The 23,765-nt window shown below is 36.1% G+C and overlaps 2 protein-coding genes across 2 annotated transcripts; both read left to right on the forward strand.

Moving 5' to 3' along the window:
* The first annotated feature begins 1,750 nt into the window (after nucleotides 1-1,750).
* cbsa (cystathionine beta-synthase a) lies at nucleotides 1,751-16,790 on the forward strand. Its single transcript, XM_046837896.1, has 15 exons — nucleotides 1,751-1,998; nucleotides 5,354-5,589; nucleotides 6,550-6,656; nucleotides 6,755-6,889; nucleotides 6,996-7,075; nucleotides 7,159-7,363; nucleotides 7,507-7,598; nucleotides 7,980-8,105; nucleotides 10,640-10,724; nucleotides 10,866-10,971; nucleotides 11,614-11,691; nucleotides 11,829-11,963; nucleotides 12,908-13,016; nucleotides 13,107-13,191; nucleotides 16,251-16,790. The coding sequence occupies exons 2-15, from the start codon at nucleotides 5,360-5,362 to the stop codon at nucleotides 16,376-16,378; spliced, it is 1,701 nt and encodes a 566-aa protein (XP_046693852.1). The 5' UTR covers nucleotides 1,751-1,998; nucleotides 5,354-5,359; the 3' UTR covers nucleotides 16,379-16,790.
* A 1,677-nt stretch (nucleotides 16,791-18,467) lies between these two features.
* cryaa (crystallin, alpha A) lies at nucleotides 18,468-21,771 on the forward strand. The gene is made up of 3 exons (XM_046837727.1): nucleotides 18,468-18,861; nucleotides 19,232-19,354; nucleotides 21,134-21,771. Exons 1-3 carry the CDS (start codon nucleotides 18,670-18,672, stop codon nucleotides 21,338-21,340), a joined length of 522 nt encoding a protein of 173 aa, XP_046693683.1. The 5' UTR covers nucleotides 18,468-18,669; the 3' UTR covers nucleotides 21,341-21,771.
* The last annotated feature ends 1,994 nt before the right edge of the window (nucleotides 21,772-23,765 follow it).

The following is a 23,765-nucleotide window of genomic DNA, read 5'->3' on the forward strand; positions in this document are numbered from 1 at the left end:
GTCAAAACTTTAAATGGGTTTTATATGTTGGGATTAAGGATTGTTCTTTCACTTGCTTGGTTTAGTAAATACAGAAGAGACCTTTTGTGGTGTGGATACAACAAGAAGAAACTGATTTAATTTAGTACACATTTGGGTGGGAAATAATTAGATATATAATAAATTGCACTAAAAATAAACCAATCCGACATAAAATATTGACCACCTGCCTAATATTGTCAAATCAAATTTTATTTTTCACATGCACATACATACAGGATGTGACATGCAGTGAAATGCTTTTTACGATGGTCCGGCATTGTGTTGGGCACCCTTTTGCTGCCAAACAGTCCTGACCCGTCAAGCATTAACAGCATTAACTTCTTTAGCAATTTGAGCTACTGTAGCTCGTCTGTTAGATCGGACCACATGGGCCAGCTTTCGCTTCCCACGGGCATCAATGAACCGTGGCCACCCATGACCCTGTTGCTGGTTCACCACTGTTCGTTCACGCCACAATCCAACACCACACGAGCTGCAGTTTTGGAGATGCTCTGACCCAGTCGTCTAGCCATCACAAATTTTCACATCAACTTTGAGGAAAAAATGTTCTTACTTGCTGCCTAATATATTTTACCCACTAACAGGTGCCGCCATGATGAGATCAGTGTTATTCACTAAACCGGTCCTAATGTTACAATGTCATAATATGCCAGATCTCTGTATGCTATATATAAACACAAACTTTGTTCTATTATCCCAAGATTGGCTGAAGTGTAATGGCATACCTTTATGAAACACAATCCCAATGTTTAACATGAAAGTTACTTAGTTTTGTTGAGCTTTGCAAATTAAATAATGTTGCTCCATTGCTGAGATGAGAACTGTCTCCCAATAAATATATCCAGCCAGCAGCAACACTGTGGTCTGAAAATGATTAATGATTAACAGCAAACTGGTGTTTCTATAAGTGATTGTGGAGCGAATGTTGTATATAGATGTGCTACATTAAATAAATGTCTACACTTTATAGCAAAATGTTTTAAGAACACCTGAATGTAACCTGTATCTGAAACATCCCTTGTTTTAGATTTTGTCCATCATTGTTGTTATAATAACGTCCACTCATCTGGAAAGGCTTTTTTACTACAGTCTGGAGTGGGGATTAGTGCTCGTTCATACATCAGAGCATTAGTGAAGTCAGACACTTTTGTCAGCTGAGAAAGCCTGGGGTGGAATGAGCATCCCAGTTAATTGTAAAGGTGTTAAGTGGGGTTGAGATCAGCGCTCTATCCAGGACAATCAAGTTTTTGCATTTCCAGCAAAAGACGTCTTCATTGAGGTCACTTTGTGCACACAGACATTGTCATGCTGGAACAGGTTCGATTCTCTTAATTCCGAAGAAGGGGAGTTGTAATGCTCCAAAAATATTTAAAGACATTCAACTCAATCGTGTTCATGGCAGCAGTTTGCAGAAGGATTAAGGTATATGGAACTGATGGGCATGTGTCCACAAACTTTCGGCCATATAGGGTACAGTATGTGGTAGGGGAGTTCCTAAAACATCAATCTAATATTAAAAAGCTTACAAATACATCTTTCACACACTGTTGGTTAATACCCTGTGTACTGAATGTGGCTCTATGTTGAGCTATAGCTCCATGACTGATTTCATCATGTGGGCGTGGCCTCATTGTAATTTATACACGCCTTTCTTTAGACCAATGAGAGCGCTGCTAGATTGTCGCTAAAAAGCGGTCAAAATGCATCGCAAATTCGGGATCTGAATACGATTTTAGATAGGTGGTAAAAACGGTCAATTACTACAAGTAGTTTTGAGGTCAAATTAATAAAATAGCCATAACACATAGGGAAATTAGTTTCCTGCTGGGGCGTGACGTCACCGTCCGGCCCCCTTCTCTTTAAATGTGAATACTCCTGTGTAGTCTGTTCATTCTGTTGAGATCAGAGTCGGTGTGTCTTTTTGTTGATCAATATCGCTGATATCCGACTGTAAAGGTAAACCAGCTTTTTTTGATATGCTAAACATTTAGGAAAATCATATTTTATATTATGTATATAATTACTAAAGGTTTTTATGGCTGATATCTGATTGCATACAATATTAACAATGCTTCATACTCTAATGCTTTTTTTAGTAGTATTATATACAGTTTTATATTGATATACAGTATGGCAGTGTTCGTTTTATTTATACATCTGGTATGTTGGTGAGACCTATTAGTAAGAGCCTGATGAAAAATCACGTTGTGGTGACTCCAGAGTTTCATCATCTCATGATGGCATTGGAAGGACATTTACTGCACGTGTATGCAGTCACTGAGCTGCTCTCGGTATATTTCGGGAAGTTATTTTATTAGCATGAATTAGTTAAATTGCTTAATTAGTTAAATTAGTATTCACAGATTTCAACATTCTCGTTGTTTCCTGAAACGCACATGGCGAATTTTCCTTGATTCCCGGGTCCTAAAGCCCTCCTTGTTTCGCTCAAGTGGGAAGTGTTACTCCTGCAGTATGTTAATGTCATGGTGGATTGTGTACTGTGTGGAAAAAAAACTATAGGAAACAATCTGGCTGTAGTGTTGTTTGTTTTTGGGTGTAGGTCTGCCATTTGCTTCGAATGATTGATTAATTTGCCAAATATTTTAAATTGTAACTAGTATTTTGAGCATCCACTCTGAAGGAGATTAGGAAATAATTGAGAGAGTACTGGTGTTGAATGTTTAACTCAAAATAAACAACAATTGATGCTCCAAAGTCTTATTTCACCAAAAGTTGGTTTGTTCTGGTAAATATTTACACCCTGTTACAAGCCTGTTTGAGCAACCACATAATCTAGGTGGAGCAGAATCATGGTCTGAAAACACTCTAAAGCACTGATTTACTATTGTAAGAGATGCATACTGGACTGGAGCTATGGGTCAACGTGGTTAAAGGACATTGACTGGAACTCACACACACCTTGTCATTACATATTGGCTCTTGGGAGCACATAATTTAGACAAATTATGTTTTAACTACAAACTGAATCGAAGTGGAGATCTTTGATTGGGAACAAGCAGGTTAAGGAAATATTTAGCTAAAATATGACCCAGTTTGCAAAGTCCACTCAAGGAGGCCTTTTCTCACACACATTCAGCACTGCTCTCACCAGTGTGTTCCTTTCAACCCCAATGAATGCATCTATTTGCCTATTAATTTAATTATTAACAATTTAAAATATATGCGTACGTATATATTTTATATGTATATAAAGTATACGTAATCTATTACAAATAACACTAGCACACCTCCTCGTGTAAAACTAACTGCTAATTACCTTTCCTTCACCTGTAAGCAAAATTCAAGTTCAAAATAATTAATGAATTTCATTTCTGCTCCTGGTTAGACGTCTGCACAAGTTCAAAAGCAGATCGTGTCTGATCCATTGGAATAAATCAAATATCCAGTTGTCCCTACTGACTGAGGCTGAAATTCAACCTGTTATTGGGTGTCGTCAAGACTGTAATCCTATAAACTAATTAAACTAAAAACGATAAACTAATACAGTATAAAATGTAATTTTCATGTATTTGAGTAGAGCTCTTGTGATAAAAGAAGACATAAGTTTTTATTATTATTATTATTTGTAATGTATGCAGTTTAACTAGATGTGTTGTAGAACTTCAGAATCTTGGCTTGTACTTATCACAGCTGGGGCATCAAACAGTCTGTGTATTTGCTTTGGGTCGCTGGCAAGGCCAGTCGTGACGCAGTGGTAAATCTACATTTTGAACTTTTAAAGTCCTCTGTTTTTTTCAAAGACTTTGGGTTAGGTAAGGATTTTATGCCATATTACACTATCCATGAACATAAATGCCTTTTATTTCATTAGCTATAGCAAGGTTGTGTCTTTAATTTCATTCCCTTTCCAATGTCTGTTCCTGTGCAGTATTGAGTTGCAGATACCAAGAAGTGCTCAAGATGATTACTTAGTAATGGTAGGCAAAAATAGCACTAGCTGTGTCTTAAAGGAAATGTAACGCATTTATGATTTACAACGTGATATTTTCTTTATTCCTGTGAAGAATTAGCAATTGGTTCCCATGCAGAAGTCGCAGGGGGACTTTACTGATTTTGTAAAAACGTTTTATATTTGTGTCGGGTCAATTATAACCAGTTATATTAATATCAGTTTTTGTTTTAACTCGTAAATAAAAGATAATTTTCAGGAACATTTAATGCTGCATGTTGAAGCAAATAGCAGAAAAGGTGTATAGAGGAAACAATGAACTCTAAGTTACTGAAAACAGTGTAGTATTCGTATGTGGCTGTTAAACGGAGTTAAAACTTTCTAATAACACTGCCATGGCACAAACCTAATTTGTTATACTGGTCCAGATATACATTTTCATACTTTAGGGCAGAGCTGCGATTTTACTGTTCTACTCGGTCTTAAAATGCGCATTGGTGTGTGTATATCTAAGGAGACGAGGCATGCTGAACAGTGTAATGTGTTTTTCCCAATCTGTATAAACAGCTGCTGTGTGCTTCTCATAGGGTGTTACTTATGGTTCACTTCCATATGGTTGCATGCATTGTTGCACTGCATTCACAATCCAATAAAGGATTTTAGAAACAAACTTTATACGTTAACAACTGTGCACAATATTATCATTGATGCTTAAATTTATCCCTAAGTGCTTGATTTCACTTTTAAAAGTAATTGTTTAGGTAGACACAGATGTGCTGACCTTGCCTTGTCAGTTCAGGTCAAGGTAGTCAAGTGTGATGTGTTTTCTCAGACCTGAGCGCAGCGTATTTAGTTTGCACAGCTGTAACAGTGTGCTTAATTCAGATGATTTCCCTTCAGTCAGTTTCCATCCATTATATCTGACCCAGGCTGAACAAGGATTAACCCCTTTCACCAGTCACTGATCATTTCTAGGTCTGTGAATTTGTACTAGGACATATGGTTATCTGAAAAATAACAGTTTCAGTATTCAATTAGATTTTATTGATTTTCTGGTCTGGGGATATTATACACAACAATATTTATGGAAAAGAGAGAAAAATTACACATTTTTAAGATAAACCTGGATGCATAAATAAACATACTGTGAATTAAAACTGGGTAAAAGATGTGATGTAATTTTCCTGGTATTCCTAGTAAAGCTGTTATACAGTATAGCAAGGTGTTGAGTTTTTCCTCCTTTTTTCCCAAGTTTCCTGGCAGTTTTATATTTTAGGCCAGAGGGATTAATGTAATTAGTAAGAAGAGTCTCCAAACTAAATTTTTTCCTAAAGTTTGTATTTATTTGTAGCATCTTTCATTCAGTTGGTTTAAAAGAACTGTTCTTTTTATCTTTTGCAGGGAATTATGCCTTCAGTGCCTTCCACTAAAGAGAATGATCTTTCCAAACCTGTCTGCCCCTTTGCTGGCAAAATGACCAACAGCAACACCAGCGTTAATGATGGACCCTTCCAGAAAAAGGGGAACGAAAACACCGAGATTGATATCGAGAAATGGATACGTCCTGACCTTCCTAGCAAGTGCACATGGCGCCTGGGAGCAGCTCCCACTGATTCCCCACACACACATACCCTTGGGTAAGCATTATTCAGATTACCTCAGTTCAGTAGCTGAAAGTTTTCGGTTTGTAAGCAGGTTGTTGGATAGCTTTGATAGGATTTGAACTACACAGGTTCTAGATGTAAATGCTGTAAAAAAATATTCTCTGGTAAATTTAATTTGTGTTAATAAATTAATTATGATTGCTTTGTTTGGGAACACTTCATGCACCAAGTACCAATCATTCCTAAATGTTCTAAATGCTCGAGTGAAAAATTAGCAAAGATCATATGGTACCAGAAAATGCAGGCTGATAATGGAAGCACAACATTCTATGTAAACCTTTCTTCATTTCACAATGCACTCTCAAATTAATAATCTGGCAGGTAAGTGTTTTAAGATTAAATGGAAAGCAGCAGGAACAGCATTTCCACAGAAAACAACTACCAGAACCCACACATAGATGTGTGTACAAGATGTATAGATAAAATACTGTATAACGCAATGTACTGCTCATTTAAAACTAGTAAAAAAAATAAGTATTTTCTTGTCTCGTCTAGGAAAATGTTAATGCAGACCTGAAATGAGAGAGCCATGTGTTTATTGAACACTTTGTGATATTACACTTTTTAAAAACTAGTTTTAGAAATTGCAGGTCATGCCTCTAAAGTTCTTTAGTTTTCCTTTTACCATTTCCATTTATGACATTTGTCAAGCCTGTTGCACCAGAAAGAGCAGGCTGCTAATGTTTTTCTTTGTGATTCAGCTAATGAAATAACTTAAGTTTCTGCATGTTTTAACCTGCCAGACATTCAAACTATTTCTCAGCCTGCAATAGTATATGCAGTATATTATAGTTTTTGTTTGGCCCCACACAAGTAAAGTATTACTACTTGTTCTAATACATTCTTGTTCTAAGTAACTAATACATTGTGAGAGCCATAGTATGCTCTCACTGAATTACATATTTATTTATTTGTTTATTTTACCATTCAAAGGACAATAGTTCCGAGCATTTTACCCGACATCCTTGGTAAAATTGGGGACACACCGATGGTACGCATTAACAAAATCAACAAAACCTACGGACTCAAGTGTGAGCTGTGTGAGTAGGAAGTCAAGACTACTTTCTTTGAAAAATAGCACATTGCAATATTCAATTAGTTCAGCAGTTTTAGATTGTGTGCTTGTGTGTTCATGTAGTGGCAAAATGTGAGTTCTTCAATGCTGGTGGCAGTGTTAAAGACCGGATCAGTCTGCGGATGGTCGAGGATGCAGAGAGAGCAGGCATCCTAAATCCTGGAGATACAATTATAGAGCCTACTTCTGGAAATACTGGTAATCTGTGCATGTGCATTAGTGTGTGATTAGTGCTGAAATCGGATAATGCCGTTATTATTTATTATTTTGGTAGTTTGACTTGTGTACCCAATGTCTCTGACAGGTATTGGCCTTGCTCTAGCTGCTGCTGTGAAGGGCTACCGCTGCATCATCGTCATGCCTGAGAAAATGAGTATGGAAAAGGTATGACCATCTACAGAAGTGTAATCGTTGATTTGCAGTGTATTAACAGATAGTAGATAAGAAACTAAACATTTTGTGTTTAGGTGGACGTGTTGAGAGCTCTGGGTGCGGAGATAGTCCGCACACCCACCAGCGCCCGTTTTGATTCACCAGAGTCCCATGTGGGTGTGGCTTGGCGCCTAAAGAACGAAATCCCGAATTCCCACATCCTGGACCAGTACCGCAATCCCAGCAACCCCCTGGCTCACTACGACACCACTGCTGAGGAAATCTTAAAGCAGTGTGACGGTTGGTGTCAATTTCCAAAACCAAGCCATTGCGTTTTTATTTGTTAAAGAAATATATTTTTTTCCAACCCTTTACAGTGTTATTAACTTAAATGGTGAATACATTGTGTAAAATGTACATCGACGATCTCTTTGTTTACATAGGAAAAGTGGATATGCTCGTAGCAGGAGCTGGCACTGGAGGCACCATTACTGGTGTAGCCCGCAAGCTGAAGGAGAAATGCCCCAACATTAAGGTGAATTTTAACACATTTAGTTTGAGGTCACCAGATTGTGTATTTAAAATAAACTAGTTAAAGGTTTCTTAGTAAGCTGTGTTCGAGGAAAAAAAGGCTATTGTGGTGAGAGGTTAGTGACCTTACTGTTGTAACTGATAACATGAAATTTCTCCAAACGTTAAAACACCCATCAGGTTGCATCATACCATCTTGTCATGCTGACTATACGTTTGCATACATTTATGGCATTTCCACTAATAAAAAGCAAAGTTCATATTCTGTAGCTATAAAAACTAAGGAATACAGCCTTTCAACCAAAGTAGTCTAACAATAAATAAAAAAAGTGACTGGATTTTTTTTTTTAAATGGATAAAGACAAGAAAGGCTCTGTTTTGTCAGATTATTGGTGTGGACCCAGAAGGATCCATTCTGGCTGAACCAGAGGAGCTAAACCAGAGTGATAAGACACAGTATGAGGTGGAGGGCATTGGATACGACTTCATTCCTACTGTGCTTGACAGATCTGTGAGTAAATGCTTGCATAAACACACACAAACACACCCATATGTAAACACACACCCACTTTTAAAAATAGCTCTTTTAGATAACGATGTTGGATAAGATCCCAAATGGTATGGTGACTTTGCAAAACATGGTGGGAAGTATGGATATAGTTTGAACAATAAAGAAATACATTTCTAAATAAAGATTTTTTTAGAAATACTAACGGTTCTCTAATTGCTCCAAATCAAGTTTTTAAGTACCATATATCAATTTCCGGACTATTAAGCGCACCCTTATATAAGCCATTTATATTTATAGGAATTTGACAAAGATTTTTATTTTGAACATAAATAAGCCGCACCTGTCTATAAGCTGCATGTGTCTACACTGAAACTAAAGAGCTTTACACAGGCTTTAACGAAAGACAGTGTCTGTTACGCGGTGTAACGGGTGAAATATGTTGTGGCTCATTTAAGAGCAGAGCGGCATTTTGGGAATAGCCTGCCACCGCAAGTATTACTGCATGTGTGTAAGACAGAGGAATATGTCCTTATTATTTTCTGATGCTCATTTCTAAGTTTCTTTGACTAACCCGTGACGCTGTTGCTAAGAAAAATAAAAAGCAAGAGTTTTGGAAATCTGTCTGTGCTTATATGATTTCTGTTGCAACTGGAGTTAGTGAGCTCTCCCATGACCCAGACTCGACGCTTACAACGGCTTGTATCTAAACAGTAGCCCACCAAGAAAGTCATTGTTCACTGTCTTCTTCCTTCCTTTCACAACTATTTCTCTTTAGAGAGTTTATCTTTTGTCATCGTCGTGCGTTTAAAAATCAAGTTTTTCTCCCTGTGCCGTGCAGCTCAGAACACAGGTGAGGTGCGCGTTTTTTTTTTTTTTTTTTTTCCCCGTTTCCTTTTGGAAATTTCATTGGTCTAATGTTATATCGCTCAGTTTTTTGGCTTGAAGCTTGTGAAACCGGGGTTCAAAACGTGGGAAAAAAGTAGCGGCTTATAGTCCAGAAAATCTTTGATATCTGTACTCTATCACAATATTTAGATTTTGGGAACCTTTTGGTTTAGTGCATTTTAGTGTGAAATATGTAGTGGAGTAAATACACATGAATACATTTTGTACGTAAAATGATTTCACATTGTAAAACCATAACATTTTTGTTTCTCATGAAAGTTTGTTTGGATTAAGGGCCTCATTGTGACCCCAACAAGAAAAACCTCCTGCTTTTTAAAGGTCGGATAATTAAACTGTAGTTCTTGTAAATCAGTACTTTTAGTTTAATCCTAGAGCACAAGAGGAGTTATTTTATGTTTACTGAGGTACTATTTAAGCAGTGTATTTGTACTTTTACTTAAGTACAGGATGTTTTTGAACATCTCATATTTGTTATTTAATCTCTTTGCTAGACTGTGGGTTCAAACCTGGTTGGTTTCTTCTTTGATTTCTTTTTTCCCCTAAAATATCAGTGTCCTTATGATTTTGAAAAATATATAATGTTAATTTATTAATTTCTCTGGCAGTTAAAGACCAGATCCTTCAAACATGCAGAATACTATGTACTTGTGTTTTTATATTGTTCTTTTGTTTGGCCATTTGTTGACTTATTGTAGTCACCTATTTTGAGTTAGTATTTGATTTCTACTAGAGTGTCTTTTATATGCTCTGCATTAAGTTCTGTTTCATTGAAAATCGCAGGTTTAATTATTACTACCGTATTTTTCGGACTATAAGCCCCTACTTTTTTCCCACGTTTTGAACCCCGCTGCTTAAACAACGAAGCGGCTAATTTATGAATTTTTCCTGGGTTTTTTCCGGTTTCACAAACTTCAAGCCAAAAAACTGAGCGACATAACATTAGACCAATGAAATTTCCGAACGAAAAAACGCACCTCACCTGTGTTCTGAGCTGCACGGCATCGGGAGAAAAAAAGTTTTTTTTTAAACGCACGACGATGCCAAAAGATAAACTCCCGAGAGAAATAGTTGTGAAAGGAAGGAGGAGGACAGTGAACAATGACTTTCTTGGTAGGCTACTGTTTAGATACAAGCCGTTGTAACACGTTGAGTCTGGGTGAAGGGATAGCTCGCTAACTCCAGTTGCAACAGAAATCATATAAGCACAGACAGGTTTCCAAAACTCGTGCTTTTTTTATTTTTCTTGGCAACAGCGTTACAGGTTAGTCAAAGAAACTTAGAAATGAGCATCAGAAAATAATAATGACATAATCCTCGTCTTGAACACACACAGTAATACTGGAAAAATGCAGTGGCATGCTATTCCCAAAATACCGCTATGCTCCTAAAGGAAGCGCAACATATTTCACCCGTTACACCGTGTGTAACGTGTCTTTCGTTAAAGCATTAGTGTAGACACCTGCGGCTTATTTGTGTTAAAAATAAAAATATTTGTCAAATTCAGTGGGTGTGGCTTATATATGGGTGTGCTTTATAGTCCGGAAATTACGGTAATTCTATAGGATTCAAGTGAAGATTACTGGATAGCAATTTTTAACCCTGTGCCTGTGTGTGTGTTTTTTTGAAAGGTGGTGGACAACTGGTACAAATCCAATGATGAGGAGTCATTTGCAATGGCTCGTATGCTCATAAGAGACGAGGGCCTGCTTTGTGGTACAGTACACACTGAATTGTTTCCCTGAAAAGTAGACACTTGATGAATTTTTTTTTTTCCCCAGATCAATAACACACAGTGAAAATCAATTTAGCCTCAATCCTTCACGTTATTCATAGTTTTATACCTTATGTCTTTAGGTGGCAGTTCAGGCACAGCCATGGCAGCAGCGGTGAAGGTGGCTAAAGAGCTGAAAGAAGGGCAGCGCTGTGTGGTCATTCTTCCTGACTCTATTCGCAACTACATGTGAGTAGAAAAATTCTAGGTTGTCTCAGAGAAAATGAGGGATGATTCAGGATTATTATTTGAGAAAGATTAATGATAAAGGGACAAAAGACATGGAAAAATATATATAATAGCAAAAAAGCTGAGATCAGTTTTTTTTTTGTTTTTGTTTTTTTTACTATTTTTGCTATTATATAAATATGTATGTATACATGTGTGTGGTGTGTTTTTTTTTTTTTTTTTTTTTTTTTTTAAGGATATTATTAGACAATAAGCACCAAATCTTTGTGTGGTTCATGTCTTTTGTCCCTTTATCCTTAATCTTTCTCAAATAATAATCTGGTGGGATTTTTTTTTATTTTTTTTGCATATAGAAAGGATTAACCCAATCACGATTAAAGTTCTACCTTCTTAGGTAAAACCATCAAAAATTCCCCAATCGAAAAATCTTTATTTATTTTTAACATATATATTTGTATAACTAACCATAGGATGACATGTAACTACACTGTTTCCACTTATTTGGTTTGAATTTGATGGTGGTTTGTAAATATAAAAAGATCTTTTCGATGAGTTGCCATAGTTACTTTTTGCTTTTGTTATTTTAACTTTGTGCATGTGTATCTTGTTGTTCTAAAATAATTAATATTTTTTACAATTTAGGTCCAAGTTCCTAAGTGACAACTGGATGTTTCAAAAGGGATTCCTCACTGCAGAAGACTTCATGGTTAGGAAGCCCTGGTAAGCACTGCATGCTTTATGGTGTTACACATAAGTGATATCAGTTATGTGCATTAAGTAGCTTTAGAAAATTTCAGATGAAGCTATTAAACAAAAAGCACTTTAAACAAGGATTTCTCTCTCTTTCTCTCTCTCAGGTGGTGGAATCTCAGATTACAGAGTTTAAACCTTTCAGCTCCTCTCACTGTGTTGCCCACAGTCAGCTGTCAAAAAACCATCAAGATTTTGAAAGAAAAGGCATTTGACCAAGCACCAGTTGTAGATGAGGCTGGGTGGGTGTCTTACTCGCACACATATACACATTAATGCTAGGGGTGCAGAATGTTTTTTGAACACTGAATTTAAATGGTAATTACTTAAGATTTGAAAAACATGTAATTCAAACAATATGACATACACAAAGATATACAGATATATAAATGTGTGTGTGTTTGATAAAACAAATTACTGTTTAAATGACAAGTTTTTCAAATCTTAAGTAATTATGTAAATTAATACTGTTCAAGTTTTTAATACTCTAATCAGCATGAGCATATATATGCGAATTTACGTTTATTATTAGTAAAACGACACTCAATATAGATCACGAAGACCAAATATACTTTTAAATGTTTTAAAGTAATTATGGTGCTTTAAATTACGTAAATCATCAGGACACCAAACAAAACTTTTCCTATGTTTCCACATGGACGGTTTTAATTTTAGTGATTTGAGACTTGATGCATAAGTAAAACAAATGTTTAATGATTAAAAATTATTTTCTGGTCTAGTAATAAAAGGATGTCATAAATAAATGTGTATTGCTTTGAAAGTTGTAATTTTGCCGTTGAACTTAATTTTTTAATTTATAATATATACAGTAATCCCGTGCTTTAACGCGGTTTAAATTTAATGCCCCCAGTTTAGCGCAGAATTGCATTTGCCAGTCATTTGATTCGCTGATTTTTCCAGTTTCTTGCTGATTGCATGATAGACTTATAGGGAATTGTTTTTATGGAGTTTTAGTTTGCAATAATGTCATTTATTAATAATAAAATTAAGAAAACTGTTAATACAGTACTGTATACATAAAATAGCATTTTTTGGGGTGCCATTAACGGGGTGTGTGTGTAATATATAGATATCTCACACACACACTATTAAAACTACTACAGAGTAACTAAATGTAAATTACTTTTAAAAATGACTGACCTGTTTTTCCTCTCTGGTGTATTAGGGTTATTCTTGGTATGGTCACACTGGGGAACATGTTGGCCTCTCTGCTGGCTGGCAAGATCAAACCATCTGATCCTGTCAGCAAAGTGATCTACAAACAGTTCAAACAGGTTTATTAAAATTTCTTTATTAGCCTTGTACTGGCCAGTGTTATGCTAGGCAAATACCTGAATTACTAACATGAAGTCTCCTGTTCCCAGATTTGTCTAACCGATAACCTTGGAAAACTTTCTCGCATCCTGGAGACTGATCACTTTGCCCTGGTGGTGCACGAGCAGATTCAGTGTAAGTGCTCGGTATTTTAAAACATTTTGGCCTCCCATTTCTACCCCATACTAAGTAAAAAATATATATATTCCCCAGATTAGGACATTCAAAGGTTAAAATAGTTTACTGCTTGTGTCTTGCACAACATGCTGGTTGGAAAATTAATTGTCGCCCACTCCCACATTGCAAAATAGGTTTGGCCCAGCGATGGGCCAAACATCCCATTCGCCCAAATACAGCAATGAATTATGGTTCATGACTGGACCATTTCTGGTTTCTAGAACTCAGGCCACACATGGTCCGTGGCATAGCAATATCTCAGCCAAATTTATAACTATATCTGGCCTGATTCTGTTCCTATGTAGGAAATAACAAGTGGGTTTCATATGTCACCCTCAATAAAACCTTAATCTAGCCACTTTATACACACCCTTGACCCAGATGAAAAATACTTCGATTTCCTTTTCTGTGGCTGCAGCTGTCAAGTGGTTATGCCATTGAACTTTCTGACAAAGTTAACTCGTACTCGCTCTACAATCCAAAAAAGCAATGTCAAACTAAATATATATTTAAAAAAAAATTCAATTATCACTTACCAAACTTTGGTTTGGTCACTTTGCTCCAGAGTTGAAAAGTTCAGGACGGTTTGTGAAGTGCAACCTCAAGAGTGCATTAGTGTTCGCCCACTTCAACAGTACTGGTTCAGAAAGTCGTTTTCTCGTTAGATAATTTTTTTTTTTAAACCATTTAACCAAGCCAACCAGCTAAATCGCAAGATTACACACTTTCAACTAAATTACACAACAAAATATCTTTGACAATAGAACAAAAAGACAAAGGTACAAAAAAGTGTGTGACACTACAATTAGGTTAAAATTGCAAACCCATGAATTATTGTGTTTTTTTCAGATTTGACCTGATTGGTAGATTTATTTATTTATTTGTCATAATAGGAGAAGAAATGTGTGAAAATTGGCCTTGTCTTGTGCATGAAAATGTTTAGAGAAAATATGGTTATTTATTTATTATTGATTTATTAAGGGTTTTACAATTAAATTACTATTTTTATCCTGAAAATTATTATTTTGATGAAACCTTGTTGATAGAGCAATAAAACCATGTTGCAAACCGGAATAGGAGAAACAGCTTTGTGTTTGAAAATATGTTCACTTTATCTGAAATTACTTCCTAACTGTTTGATGAGACTTGTCACTCATATGTGACCCACAGTTCTATATTTTACATCTTGGCCAAATAATACACTTAACAACTGGCCCATATCTTATTTGATGTTTTAAAGACTGTTCCATCTCCACCATAAACGGGCCATGTTTGGTTCACATGCTGTATGCCAGTGCTGACTGAATGCCAGCTTTGCCAGCTTCATGACAAATCAGGGCCTACCCTGGCTGTCTAAGCCATTGTGACACCAATTTGTTTGACACTAGTGCCAGTTTTTTGGCCATGGATAAAGTTAATGTGTCAGCTCTGGATATACACTATATTGCCAAAAGTATTGGTCACCTGACCTTTCCTGATGTATGTGGTTCTTTTCCAAACTGTTACCACAAAGCTGGAGGCGTCTTTCGATGCGCTATAATAAAATTATGCATTCACTTGAACTTGGAAACCCAAACCTGTTCCAGCATGGCAATGCCCTGTGCACAAAGTTAGCTTCATGCAGATATGGTTTACATGCATTGGAGAGGAAGATCTTAAGTGGTCTTCTATAGAGCTCTGATCTCATCTTTACTGAACACCTTTGGGATGTATTGAAATGCTGACTGCACCCCAGGCCTCCTCACCTACATCAGTAACCACCTTTTGTAACACCCTTTTGGCTGAGTGAACACCCATACATCAGCTTCCCAGAAGAGTGAAGGGAATTATAAGAGCAAATTGGGACTAAATGTGGATGCAATGCTTTAAAATCATATACCATTTTAATGACCAGGTGACCCAAAACCTTTGGCAATATAGTGTACCATCCAACCAAATGAGCACGGTCATTTTATCTTGCTCATAAAATTGTTTGATGGTAAATAATATTTGGCACTCGTAATCCCTACATGCAACATGTTCTGATATGACTGAATGATTACATAATGTGCTTTTAGAAAAATGTTTTCAATCTAAAATACCTAGATTTTTTGTATTGCCAGTTAAACCCACACCAGAATTTAAAGATTCCAATTGTAAAATCAAAGTCAAAATAAGTCTGTTGCTGGCTGTGGTACTCAAAGCGAACACCTGAATCAAAATCCATTATCTGATAAAAACAAACTAGATGGAAACTTGTGCATTGTTTTTGACTTCTGAACAAATAAACAGTGGTACAATGCACATTAGAAAATACATATTAATCTATTAGTTGAGCAAGTGCACCCAGTCACATTCAAAAACTAATTTTGATCAGCAGTTGCTAGTAATGTAGCTCTTGGTTGAGTAGGGTGACATGAATAATGACAGACTACAAAGTTTGATGTGACTACATTTAATTGATGTTTTTTAGAGTGAAAGGGAAGTTGGAGTTTACATATAATTATCAACAAAGTTTTCATTCAGCAGAGAGTATTTCTGCTAAAAGTCAAGCCCAACAACAAATCCAAGACCTGAAAACTCACAATTCTGGGAACTAAAACAAAATGGGCATATTAGATATTTGTAAAATAGCAACATTTAAATTAGAGTGAATGAGAGCTTTATAAAGCTGAATATTTGTTTAATTACTGACGTATGGATAGTGTTAGTTCTCACTCTCCAGTGTTCTGTATTGTTGAAAGATTTATGATCAAACTCTTGATGTCACCCAAATAAGGATGGGTTAGCCTTTTGAGTCTGGTTCCTCTCAAGGAAAATGCACACCATTCACCCTAACTGTTGATTTATGTAAAGCTGCTTTGAGACAATTTTTTTTGAAATAGAAATAAACTTGACTTGACTTGACTTGACTTGGAGCTTTGATGATAATGCTACGCTCCTATTTTTGCCTGTCTTTTTGGGTAATGTGTTTATTTAAATATACAAAGTCCATGTTTCCTTATCTCTTAAAAAAAAATTATGGCCTTTTCTTTCAGATTTAACAGATGGGTCCACCGTAATGAAGCACATGGTATTTGGAGTTGTGACAGCCATTGACCTGCTTAACTTTGTTACGGCTCGTGAGAAACGTGAGCGATCCATATCAGAATGCAGTGAGAACTGAGCGTCATCTCAAAGTTCTGGGGCATTAGTGAAACATTGTTGATGTTCAAAGAGTTGTAGATTTTGCTTCTTTTGTAATTTGATGGTTTTGATCTGTCAAAGATATAAAAGAACTGAGAAAATGAGCAAAGGCAGACTAAATTGCAAATTGTTATACATAATTATTTGCTCACATATAAAATAAAATCTCAAATTAGGACGTTTAGGTAAACTAATTCGAATACATTGTCCTAAATCCTTTTTGTTTTGAAAGATTGTCTTTCACTTGTGTGTTATGTTGCATTTTATTGTCATGAATTTTATTAAATGTTGCTGTTTACAATGCTGTAAAAGTGAATATAAAAACTTGGATACGTGTTATCATGCGAAATCTTATTTTTTCCCATCTGAATAAATGTCATTTTCCAGATAAATGTTTTTTGTTGTCAAGAAATTTTTTTAAACTGATTACCACTAATGTTTTAGTAATGTTTTTATATTGTTTAAATAGTTTTTGGCTGTCCAGAGTCCAATTATTTGATTGATCCTGCAGCATATTTTAATGGAGATAACTGTAAGTCCATTTTATGTGCTAATAAAAGAGCGCGTCATTTTCAGTAAATGTTTTTATCCCAATCTGGGTTGTGGTGGATCTGGAGTCTGTAACAGGAACTGTGGGTGTGAGGTGGCAATACTCCTAGGATGCCATGTCTTTCCATTAGAGAGCACCATGCACACACTTTTCACACATTCATTCACACATTTAAGCACACTTGAGCATAGTCAGTACTAGGAATTGAAAAACTACTGTGAGTGGAAAAATTTCACACACACAGTAAACCAAGTTATAATATAATATAATAATAATTATAATAATTAGTTTTTATTTCTGAGGGCTTGGTTTAAAACTGGTCATTAATATAATCTACATTGTGTAACTTTCTGAAGTGGATTTATTTAATTATTTTAAAAAGTTTGATTTATTAGCTTTTGATTTATTTATCATCAAATAAATGAAACTCTAATTTTATTTAGCTTGCAAAGGTCCATGTTTGAATAGTAAATTTCTTTAGCTTTTGCTAATTCCGGTATTAATTTTAAAGTTCTGTATTTTTAAGCCCCAGGTTTTAAAAAATTACCATAGAGACTAGTCATAAGCCTTTTGGATGATCAAGCATAAGGTCTATGGATGCAGACTTTTTATTAGCAACAGGGTACAGTTGCCTTCTGCTCACTGTTCAACCCATTGAGGGGAAAAAACTGAGCAATCAAAAGCTGCTGAGCAAGATGAAAATGTGTCCAGGGTTTAAAGGCCAATGATATCCAGCCTCTGAATGCCCTGATGAAAAACACCCAACCAGTCAATTTGGCTGATGTTTGTTGGAGCCATGGGCTTTGTTTGATTAAAAAAAAAAAAAAAAAAAAAAAGACCTCACTGGTGCATTTTGGTTAAGCCTTTACATGGGTGAGGCAAATGTCCCAATGATTATCTAAAGGCTGCCATCAAATCTGGGATCCAGGCAAAAGTTTAGGAAGGTCTATACTTAATTTTTATTATTTTCAACATCGTACATTAATACTGAAGACATCCAAACTATGAAAACATACATGGAATTATGTAGTAAACAAAAAAGTGTTAAACAAACCTGACAATTCTTAGATTGTCCAAAGTACTTGCATTTAGCTTTAATGACAGCTTGACAAACTCATGGCATTATTTACATTATTTATATATATATACTGCACACACACATATCCTTCTTTGGAGTAAATGTACTATAGTCAGTCTATCTACTGCCATGCTTTCTCAAGGTGGTAAGAGAATGGAGAAAACTGAAGAAAACTCACACGTGTGCAGTTTTAGTAAACGCCAGGAAGCATGTGCCTACAAATTAATATAGATATTGATGCAAGATATTTAATTTGTAAAACCATAACCTATAACCTATTCCAATTTTCTCCAGCCATTTTACTTCCATCTCTCTGCTCAAGTTTGTTTTGGCAGCTATGGCCAGATTGTCATCAGTACATTATGCTGACTCTACCACTCTCTCCATGAGCTCATGCCATTCCACATGGATCCAATCGTAAGCCCTCTTTTCAGGCTCATTCTTTATATAAAGACAGACTGTGGCTATTCAGGGTAGCACACACCTTACGACAACCCTGTCTGCGCTTGGATCCTTGCACAGACTCCATTTAACTCCCTTTTCAACACTTATTCTTTTTAAGCAGGCTCTTTTGAGTGTCTTTTCGAACACAAAGACTCAAAATTGGACCAAGCTTGACCAAGCAACATCAAGCTGAGTAATTATGGATATTGCCATTCAGTACCCATGGTTCAGACGTGCCCTGAACAGCCCCTCTCGCCTTTTTGACCAGCTCTTTGCAGAAGGTCTATTTGATCATGACCTCTTCCCTTTCATGTCATCCACCATCAGCCCTTACTATCGCCACTCCCTCTTCCGCAGCTTTTTGGACTCCTCCAACTCTGGAATTTCTGAGGTAAGGGGATAGAAAATAGAGGTTTGATAGATATTTCAGGGATTATTTCAGTCATAAAGGCTTTCACTGCTCACAACATGCACAACACCTAAATTATGAAGGGCTAGTTCAAGAGTGGGAGCAGGAAAAACTTTAAGTTATGCTAAGCATTGGGCCTCCATGTATATTAGGTTAAACGATAAGCTATTAATGTGTGAATTAGTGCAACCTTCTGAAGCTGCTATTGTTGTTGCTGAAGGAATGATTTCATTTCTAAGGTGTTCTCAAAAGCTGTTTTAACTCAGACCACAGTGTTTATAGTCTATTATAAATCTGCATTATACCTAAACTAGATTATTTTAATATATTGCATCTCTTCTTATTTTCCCAGGTGAGGTCTGACAGGGACAGGTTCATGGTTTATCTGGATGTTAAGCACTTTTCCCCTGAGGAGCTCAATGTAAAAGTGTCAGATGACCACGTGGAGATTCAGGGCAAGCATGGGGAGAGACAGGTGAGTGCCTATGTTAGTGAACAGTATACAGTCTCATTTTATTTGAACAAATATTTTTTTCTAGAACAACAAATTGTTTGTCCCAATGATTACCTAGTTGTTTTGCAGTGTAGATTTATTCATTACTAGAGATTTAAAGCACTTTTGTACGTCGCTCTGGATAAGGGCGTCTGATAAATGCCGCAAATGTAAATGTAAATGTAAATGCAACAATATTTCGTGAAGGGTCCTTCAGTTGTGTAGAGAAAACCCAATTGATAAACCCATTTATATATGCCAAACAATCTAATTGGTGTAATATAGATTCTGATTGTATTGGTCTATAGTGGCTTTATAATTAATGGATTAGTTCAATCATTGTTAGTTAGATATGATTCATTACGTCAGCATGAATGAAATAATAATGGACCTTTCATGGAAGTGATTTAAAAGCATAGCTGGATAGGAAATTGAGGTGACAAGGTTTAGTGTGCCACCCACATGGACCTGCATTTGACCACTGTTAAAATGACCCACAGGTTCTTTCTGCAAAATATCTTTATTTTTATCAACAGTTCTGAAATGATTTGCATGTATGAATAAAAATACTTTTTATGTTTAGTGGGTAATATGAAAAATGCAATGAGTCCCAATTCTGTGGCATAAATACCATTTTCTGTTTTTGGAACAAATGCCACAGTCTTACCAGATGTTAAATACAACTATAAAAATATAAAATGTATGTTCTAAATGTAAATTAAATCAATACGTTTTAAGTTTTTAATACTCTAATCAACATGGGCTGAAAAATATGGATACTTTATGCAATGTATGTTTATTATTAGTAAACGTATACTCAACATGAAAACAAAATATTCTTGTAAATGTTTAAAATGTAAATATAGTGTTTTAAATTACTTAAATCATAAGGGCACCAAATGGAACTTATGCTATGAAATCTAAGTACAGAAAGGATGTCATGAATAAATAAATTATATTTATTTATGTATGTATGTATTTATTTATTTATTTATTTATATTTTTAATTTAAAAAAATGTTCCAAATTAATTTACGTTAACTCTTTATTGACGGCAATCATTTGTAGCCATGAGACTCATTCCTAAATAAACCTTTTGTAATTACTTAGTTCCAAGGTGGATAAATAGTTTGTTCTGTCCAGAAATCTAGAATTTAAAAACATACAAAAAAATGTCTTCCTATGTTTTCTGTTCCCGCACTTCGGTCTGTTTGCTTTTCTGCGTCATTTAATTTAACATTCTTTTTACCCTCTATAATCACCCCATCCACATTTCATGTATGTTTTAAGGAGTGAACAATAATAAAAGAAACAGCTTGGAATGTTTTCACAAGATTGACGTAGTCTCTGCGTCATAGGTGAATGTCACTGTGGGAGTTGGTGAAGCCTTGTGGATAATGTTTTACAAGTTAAACAACACATTAACATAGATCTGGCTCAGCATATGTATATGCATATTTGTTCATGCTGTTTGTCTAGCAATTATAATAATTGCCATCATTTTATTAGTCATCAGAAATTGTGAGGGACTGTGCTTCATATATTAAATTGTCCTCAGTTAGTATTATGTTATTATTAAACAATACTGTAGATATACAGTATAACCTATATAAATATATATACATTTATATAAGTATATGAAAAACCTACAAACACAATGTGTTCGGGTTTGCAGTCCCTGCAATTGATCCATTCTCTGCTATTTATTCATCCCCTTGCTTATCTGCCTTTCTTCTCCTTTCTTCTCCACCCTTTTCTACAGGATGACCATGGCTACATCTCACGAGAGTTCCGCCGCCGATACAGTCTACCCTCTAATGTTGATCAGTCAGCCATCACCTGTACACTTTCAAGTGATGGCCTGCTCACCATTTGTGGCCCAAAAACAGGTGGCTCAGATTATGGCCATGGAGATCGCACCATTCCCATCACCCACGATGGCAAACCCAATCCTGCCCCTTCCTCTTAGAAATGTGGATGTGGGGTCATGCACATGGCTCAGCAGGGGCTCTAATTGTTGAGATGATTCTAATGTAGTATAATGGTGAGAAATAGATTAAAATAGAATGAAAGGGCAGTAGTTAGAAAGTTCTTTTAGATCTGACCACTCGAAAATTAGGAAGCTGATTTACATTTCTGCAAAAAAATTTCAAACAAGAATAAATATGTTCGGATGCAAACTTAGTTTCTGTGAAGTATGGTTGTGATGGTGCATGAGGTTCTATACAATCCAGCCTCTTAACTCTTCTTCCCTACCTGTGTATGAACTTTTCTCTCTTTAGATTGTGTGTCACCTGGCCTTCTCTGCTCTCTCTTCTAACCTTGTTCTAAAGAAATGCCCCTCACCCAAGGCATGTACAAAAAATATATTATCTCAATAAATTTGTATTATTAACCAAAGCAAAAAAATGTTGCCTTGTGTTTTTCCATTGTGGATCCAAATTCCCACAAAAGTAAAACATAATGTGTTTTTTTTTTTTTTGGGCCATTGTAGACCATTTGCCTCAATGTTCAACATGGTGTGCTTTTTTTAAAATGCTTTTTTGCTCACCTCAGTTATGTTATGTTATGTTATGTTATGTTATGTTATGTTATGTTATGTGTTGTGCTAGTTTGTTTATTTGAGATACTGTAGAGATTCTTGATACTCTGAACCAGTCTTGTTATTCTGGCTCAGTGACCTCAGCATTTGAAACACCCATACAAGCTCATCTAACACAAATATCCATACCATGGTCAGTCACTAAGATTGAATTTTGTCCAGTCTGATGTTTTATGTGGCCATTACTGGATGTTCTTGACCTGTCACTAAATAATTATATGCATTGAACTGTGGCCTTATGAACATCTGACTGGATAATGTCATCAATGAGGTGTACTGGTGTTCCAGATAAAATAGTCTGTCTTTCATCCTGACACATATTGATATCTGAAGCCCATGAAAAGCTAATACATTTATATATTTACATTCATATTTTTTTATATTGAGAATGAGACAAAACAGTGTGATAACTGATGACTCTGATTCATGAACTATTATCAATCAATTCCAATCGTAATCAGATTGTATGGTACATGTTAATCAATCAAAACAAGGAACATATAAATAATTATTATTGCTTATTTAAATGCATGAGAAAACAATTAATAAGCACTTTGGATAAGGTACTCGAGAATAAAAAAATGATGTACTTTCTCATCCGTTACTATATATATATATATATATATATATATATATATATATATATATATATATATATATATATTTGTATGATACAGCTGCAAATAAGTAGCTATAAATCAGCTAGAATTCTGACCTTCAAAGACCTGTTAGTCTGCCTTTAAAATGTCCACCTCCACTACATTTATTATCCTAAATTAGATGCACCTGTTTGAGGTCGTTAGCTGCATAAAGACACCTGTCCACCCCATACAATCTGTAAGAATCCAACTACTAACATGGCCAAGACCAAAGAGCTGTCCAAAGACACTAAAGACAAAATTGTACACCTCCACAAGGCTGGAAAGGGCTACGGGGAAATTGCCAAGCAGCTTGGTGAAAAAAGGGCCACTGTTGGAGCAATCATTAGAAAATGGAAGAAGCTAAACATGACTGTCAATCTCCTCGGACTGGGGCTCCATGCAAGATCTCACCGTGGGGTCTCAATGATCCTAAGGAAGGTGAGAAATCAGTCCAGAACTACACGAGAGGAGCTGGTCAATGACCTGAAAAGAGCTGGGACCACTGTTTCCAAGGTTACTGTTGGTAATACACTAAGACGTCATGGTTTAAAATCATGCATGGCACGGAAGGTTAACCTGCTTAAACCAGCACATGTCCAGGCACGTCTTAAGTTTGCCAATGACCATTTGGATGATCCAGAGGAGTCATGGGAGAAAGTAATGTGGTCAGATGAGACCAAAATAGAACTTTTGGGTCATAATTCCACTAAACGTGTGTGGAGGGAGAAGAATGATGAGTACCATCCCAAGAACACCATCCCTACTGTGAAGCATGGGGGTGGTAGCATTATGCTTTGGGGGTGTTTTTCTGCACATGGGACAGGGCGACTGCACTGTATTAAGGAAAGGATGACCGGGGCCATGTATTGCGAGATTTTGGGAACAACCTTCTTCCCTCAGTTAGAGCATTGAAGATGGGTCGAGGCTGGGTCTTCCAACATGACAATGACCAAGCACACAGCCAGGATAACCAAGGAGTGGCTCTGTAAGAAGCATATCAAGGTTCTGGCGTGGCCTAGCCAGTCTCCAGACCTAAACCCAATAGAGAATCTTTGGAGGAGCTCAAACTCCGTGTTTCTCAGCGACAGGCCAGAAACCTGACTGATCTAGAGAAGATCTGTGGAGGAGGCCAAAATCCTCCTGCAGTGTGT

This window comes from Silurus meridionalis, chromosome 24 (assembly GCF_014805685.1).
Source record: "Silurus meridionalis isolate SWU-2019-XX chromosome 24, ASM1480568v1, whole genome shotgun sequence".
Classification (NCBI taxonomy): Eukaryota; Metazoa; Chordata; class Actinopteri; order Siluriformes; family Siluridae; genus Silurus; species Silurus meridionalis.

Excerpts from the sequence above, each read along its gene's own strand:
- cbsa (XM_046837896.1), top strand. The coding sequence starts at position 5,360 with ATGCCTTCAGTGCCTTCCACTAAAGAGAATGATCTTTCCAAACCTGTC. Across the intron at positions 5,590-6,549 it reads CCACACACACATACCCTTGG|GACAATAGTTCCGAGCATTT; the intron begins GTAAGCATTATT and ends TACCATTCAAAG. Across the intron at positions 6,657-6,754 it reads CGGACTCAAGTGTGAGCTGT|TGGCAAAATGTGAGTTCTTC; the intron begins GTGAGTAGGAAG and ends GTGTTCATGTAG.
- cryaa (XM_046837727.1), top strand. The coding sequence starts at position 18,670 with ATGGATATTGCCATTCAGTACCCATGGTTCAGACGTGCCCTGAACAGC. Across the intron at positions 18,862-19,231 it reads CCAACTCTGGAATTTCTGAG|GTGAGGTCTGACAGGGACAG; the intron begins GTAAGGGGATAG and ends TTATTTTCCCAG. Across the intron at positions 19,355-21,133 it reads GCAAGCATGGGGAGAGACAG|GATGACCATGGCTACATCTC; the intron begins GTGAGTGCCTAT and ends CCTTTTCTACAG.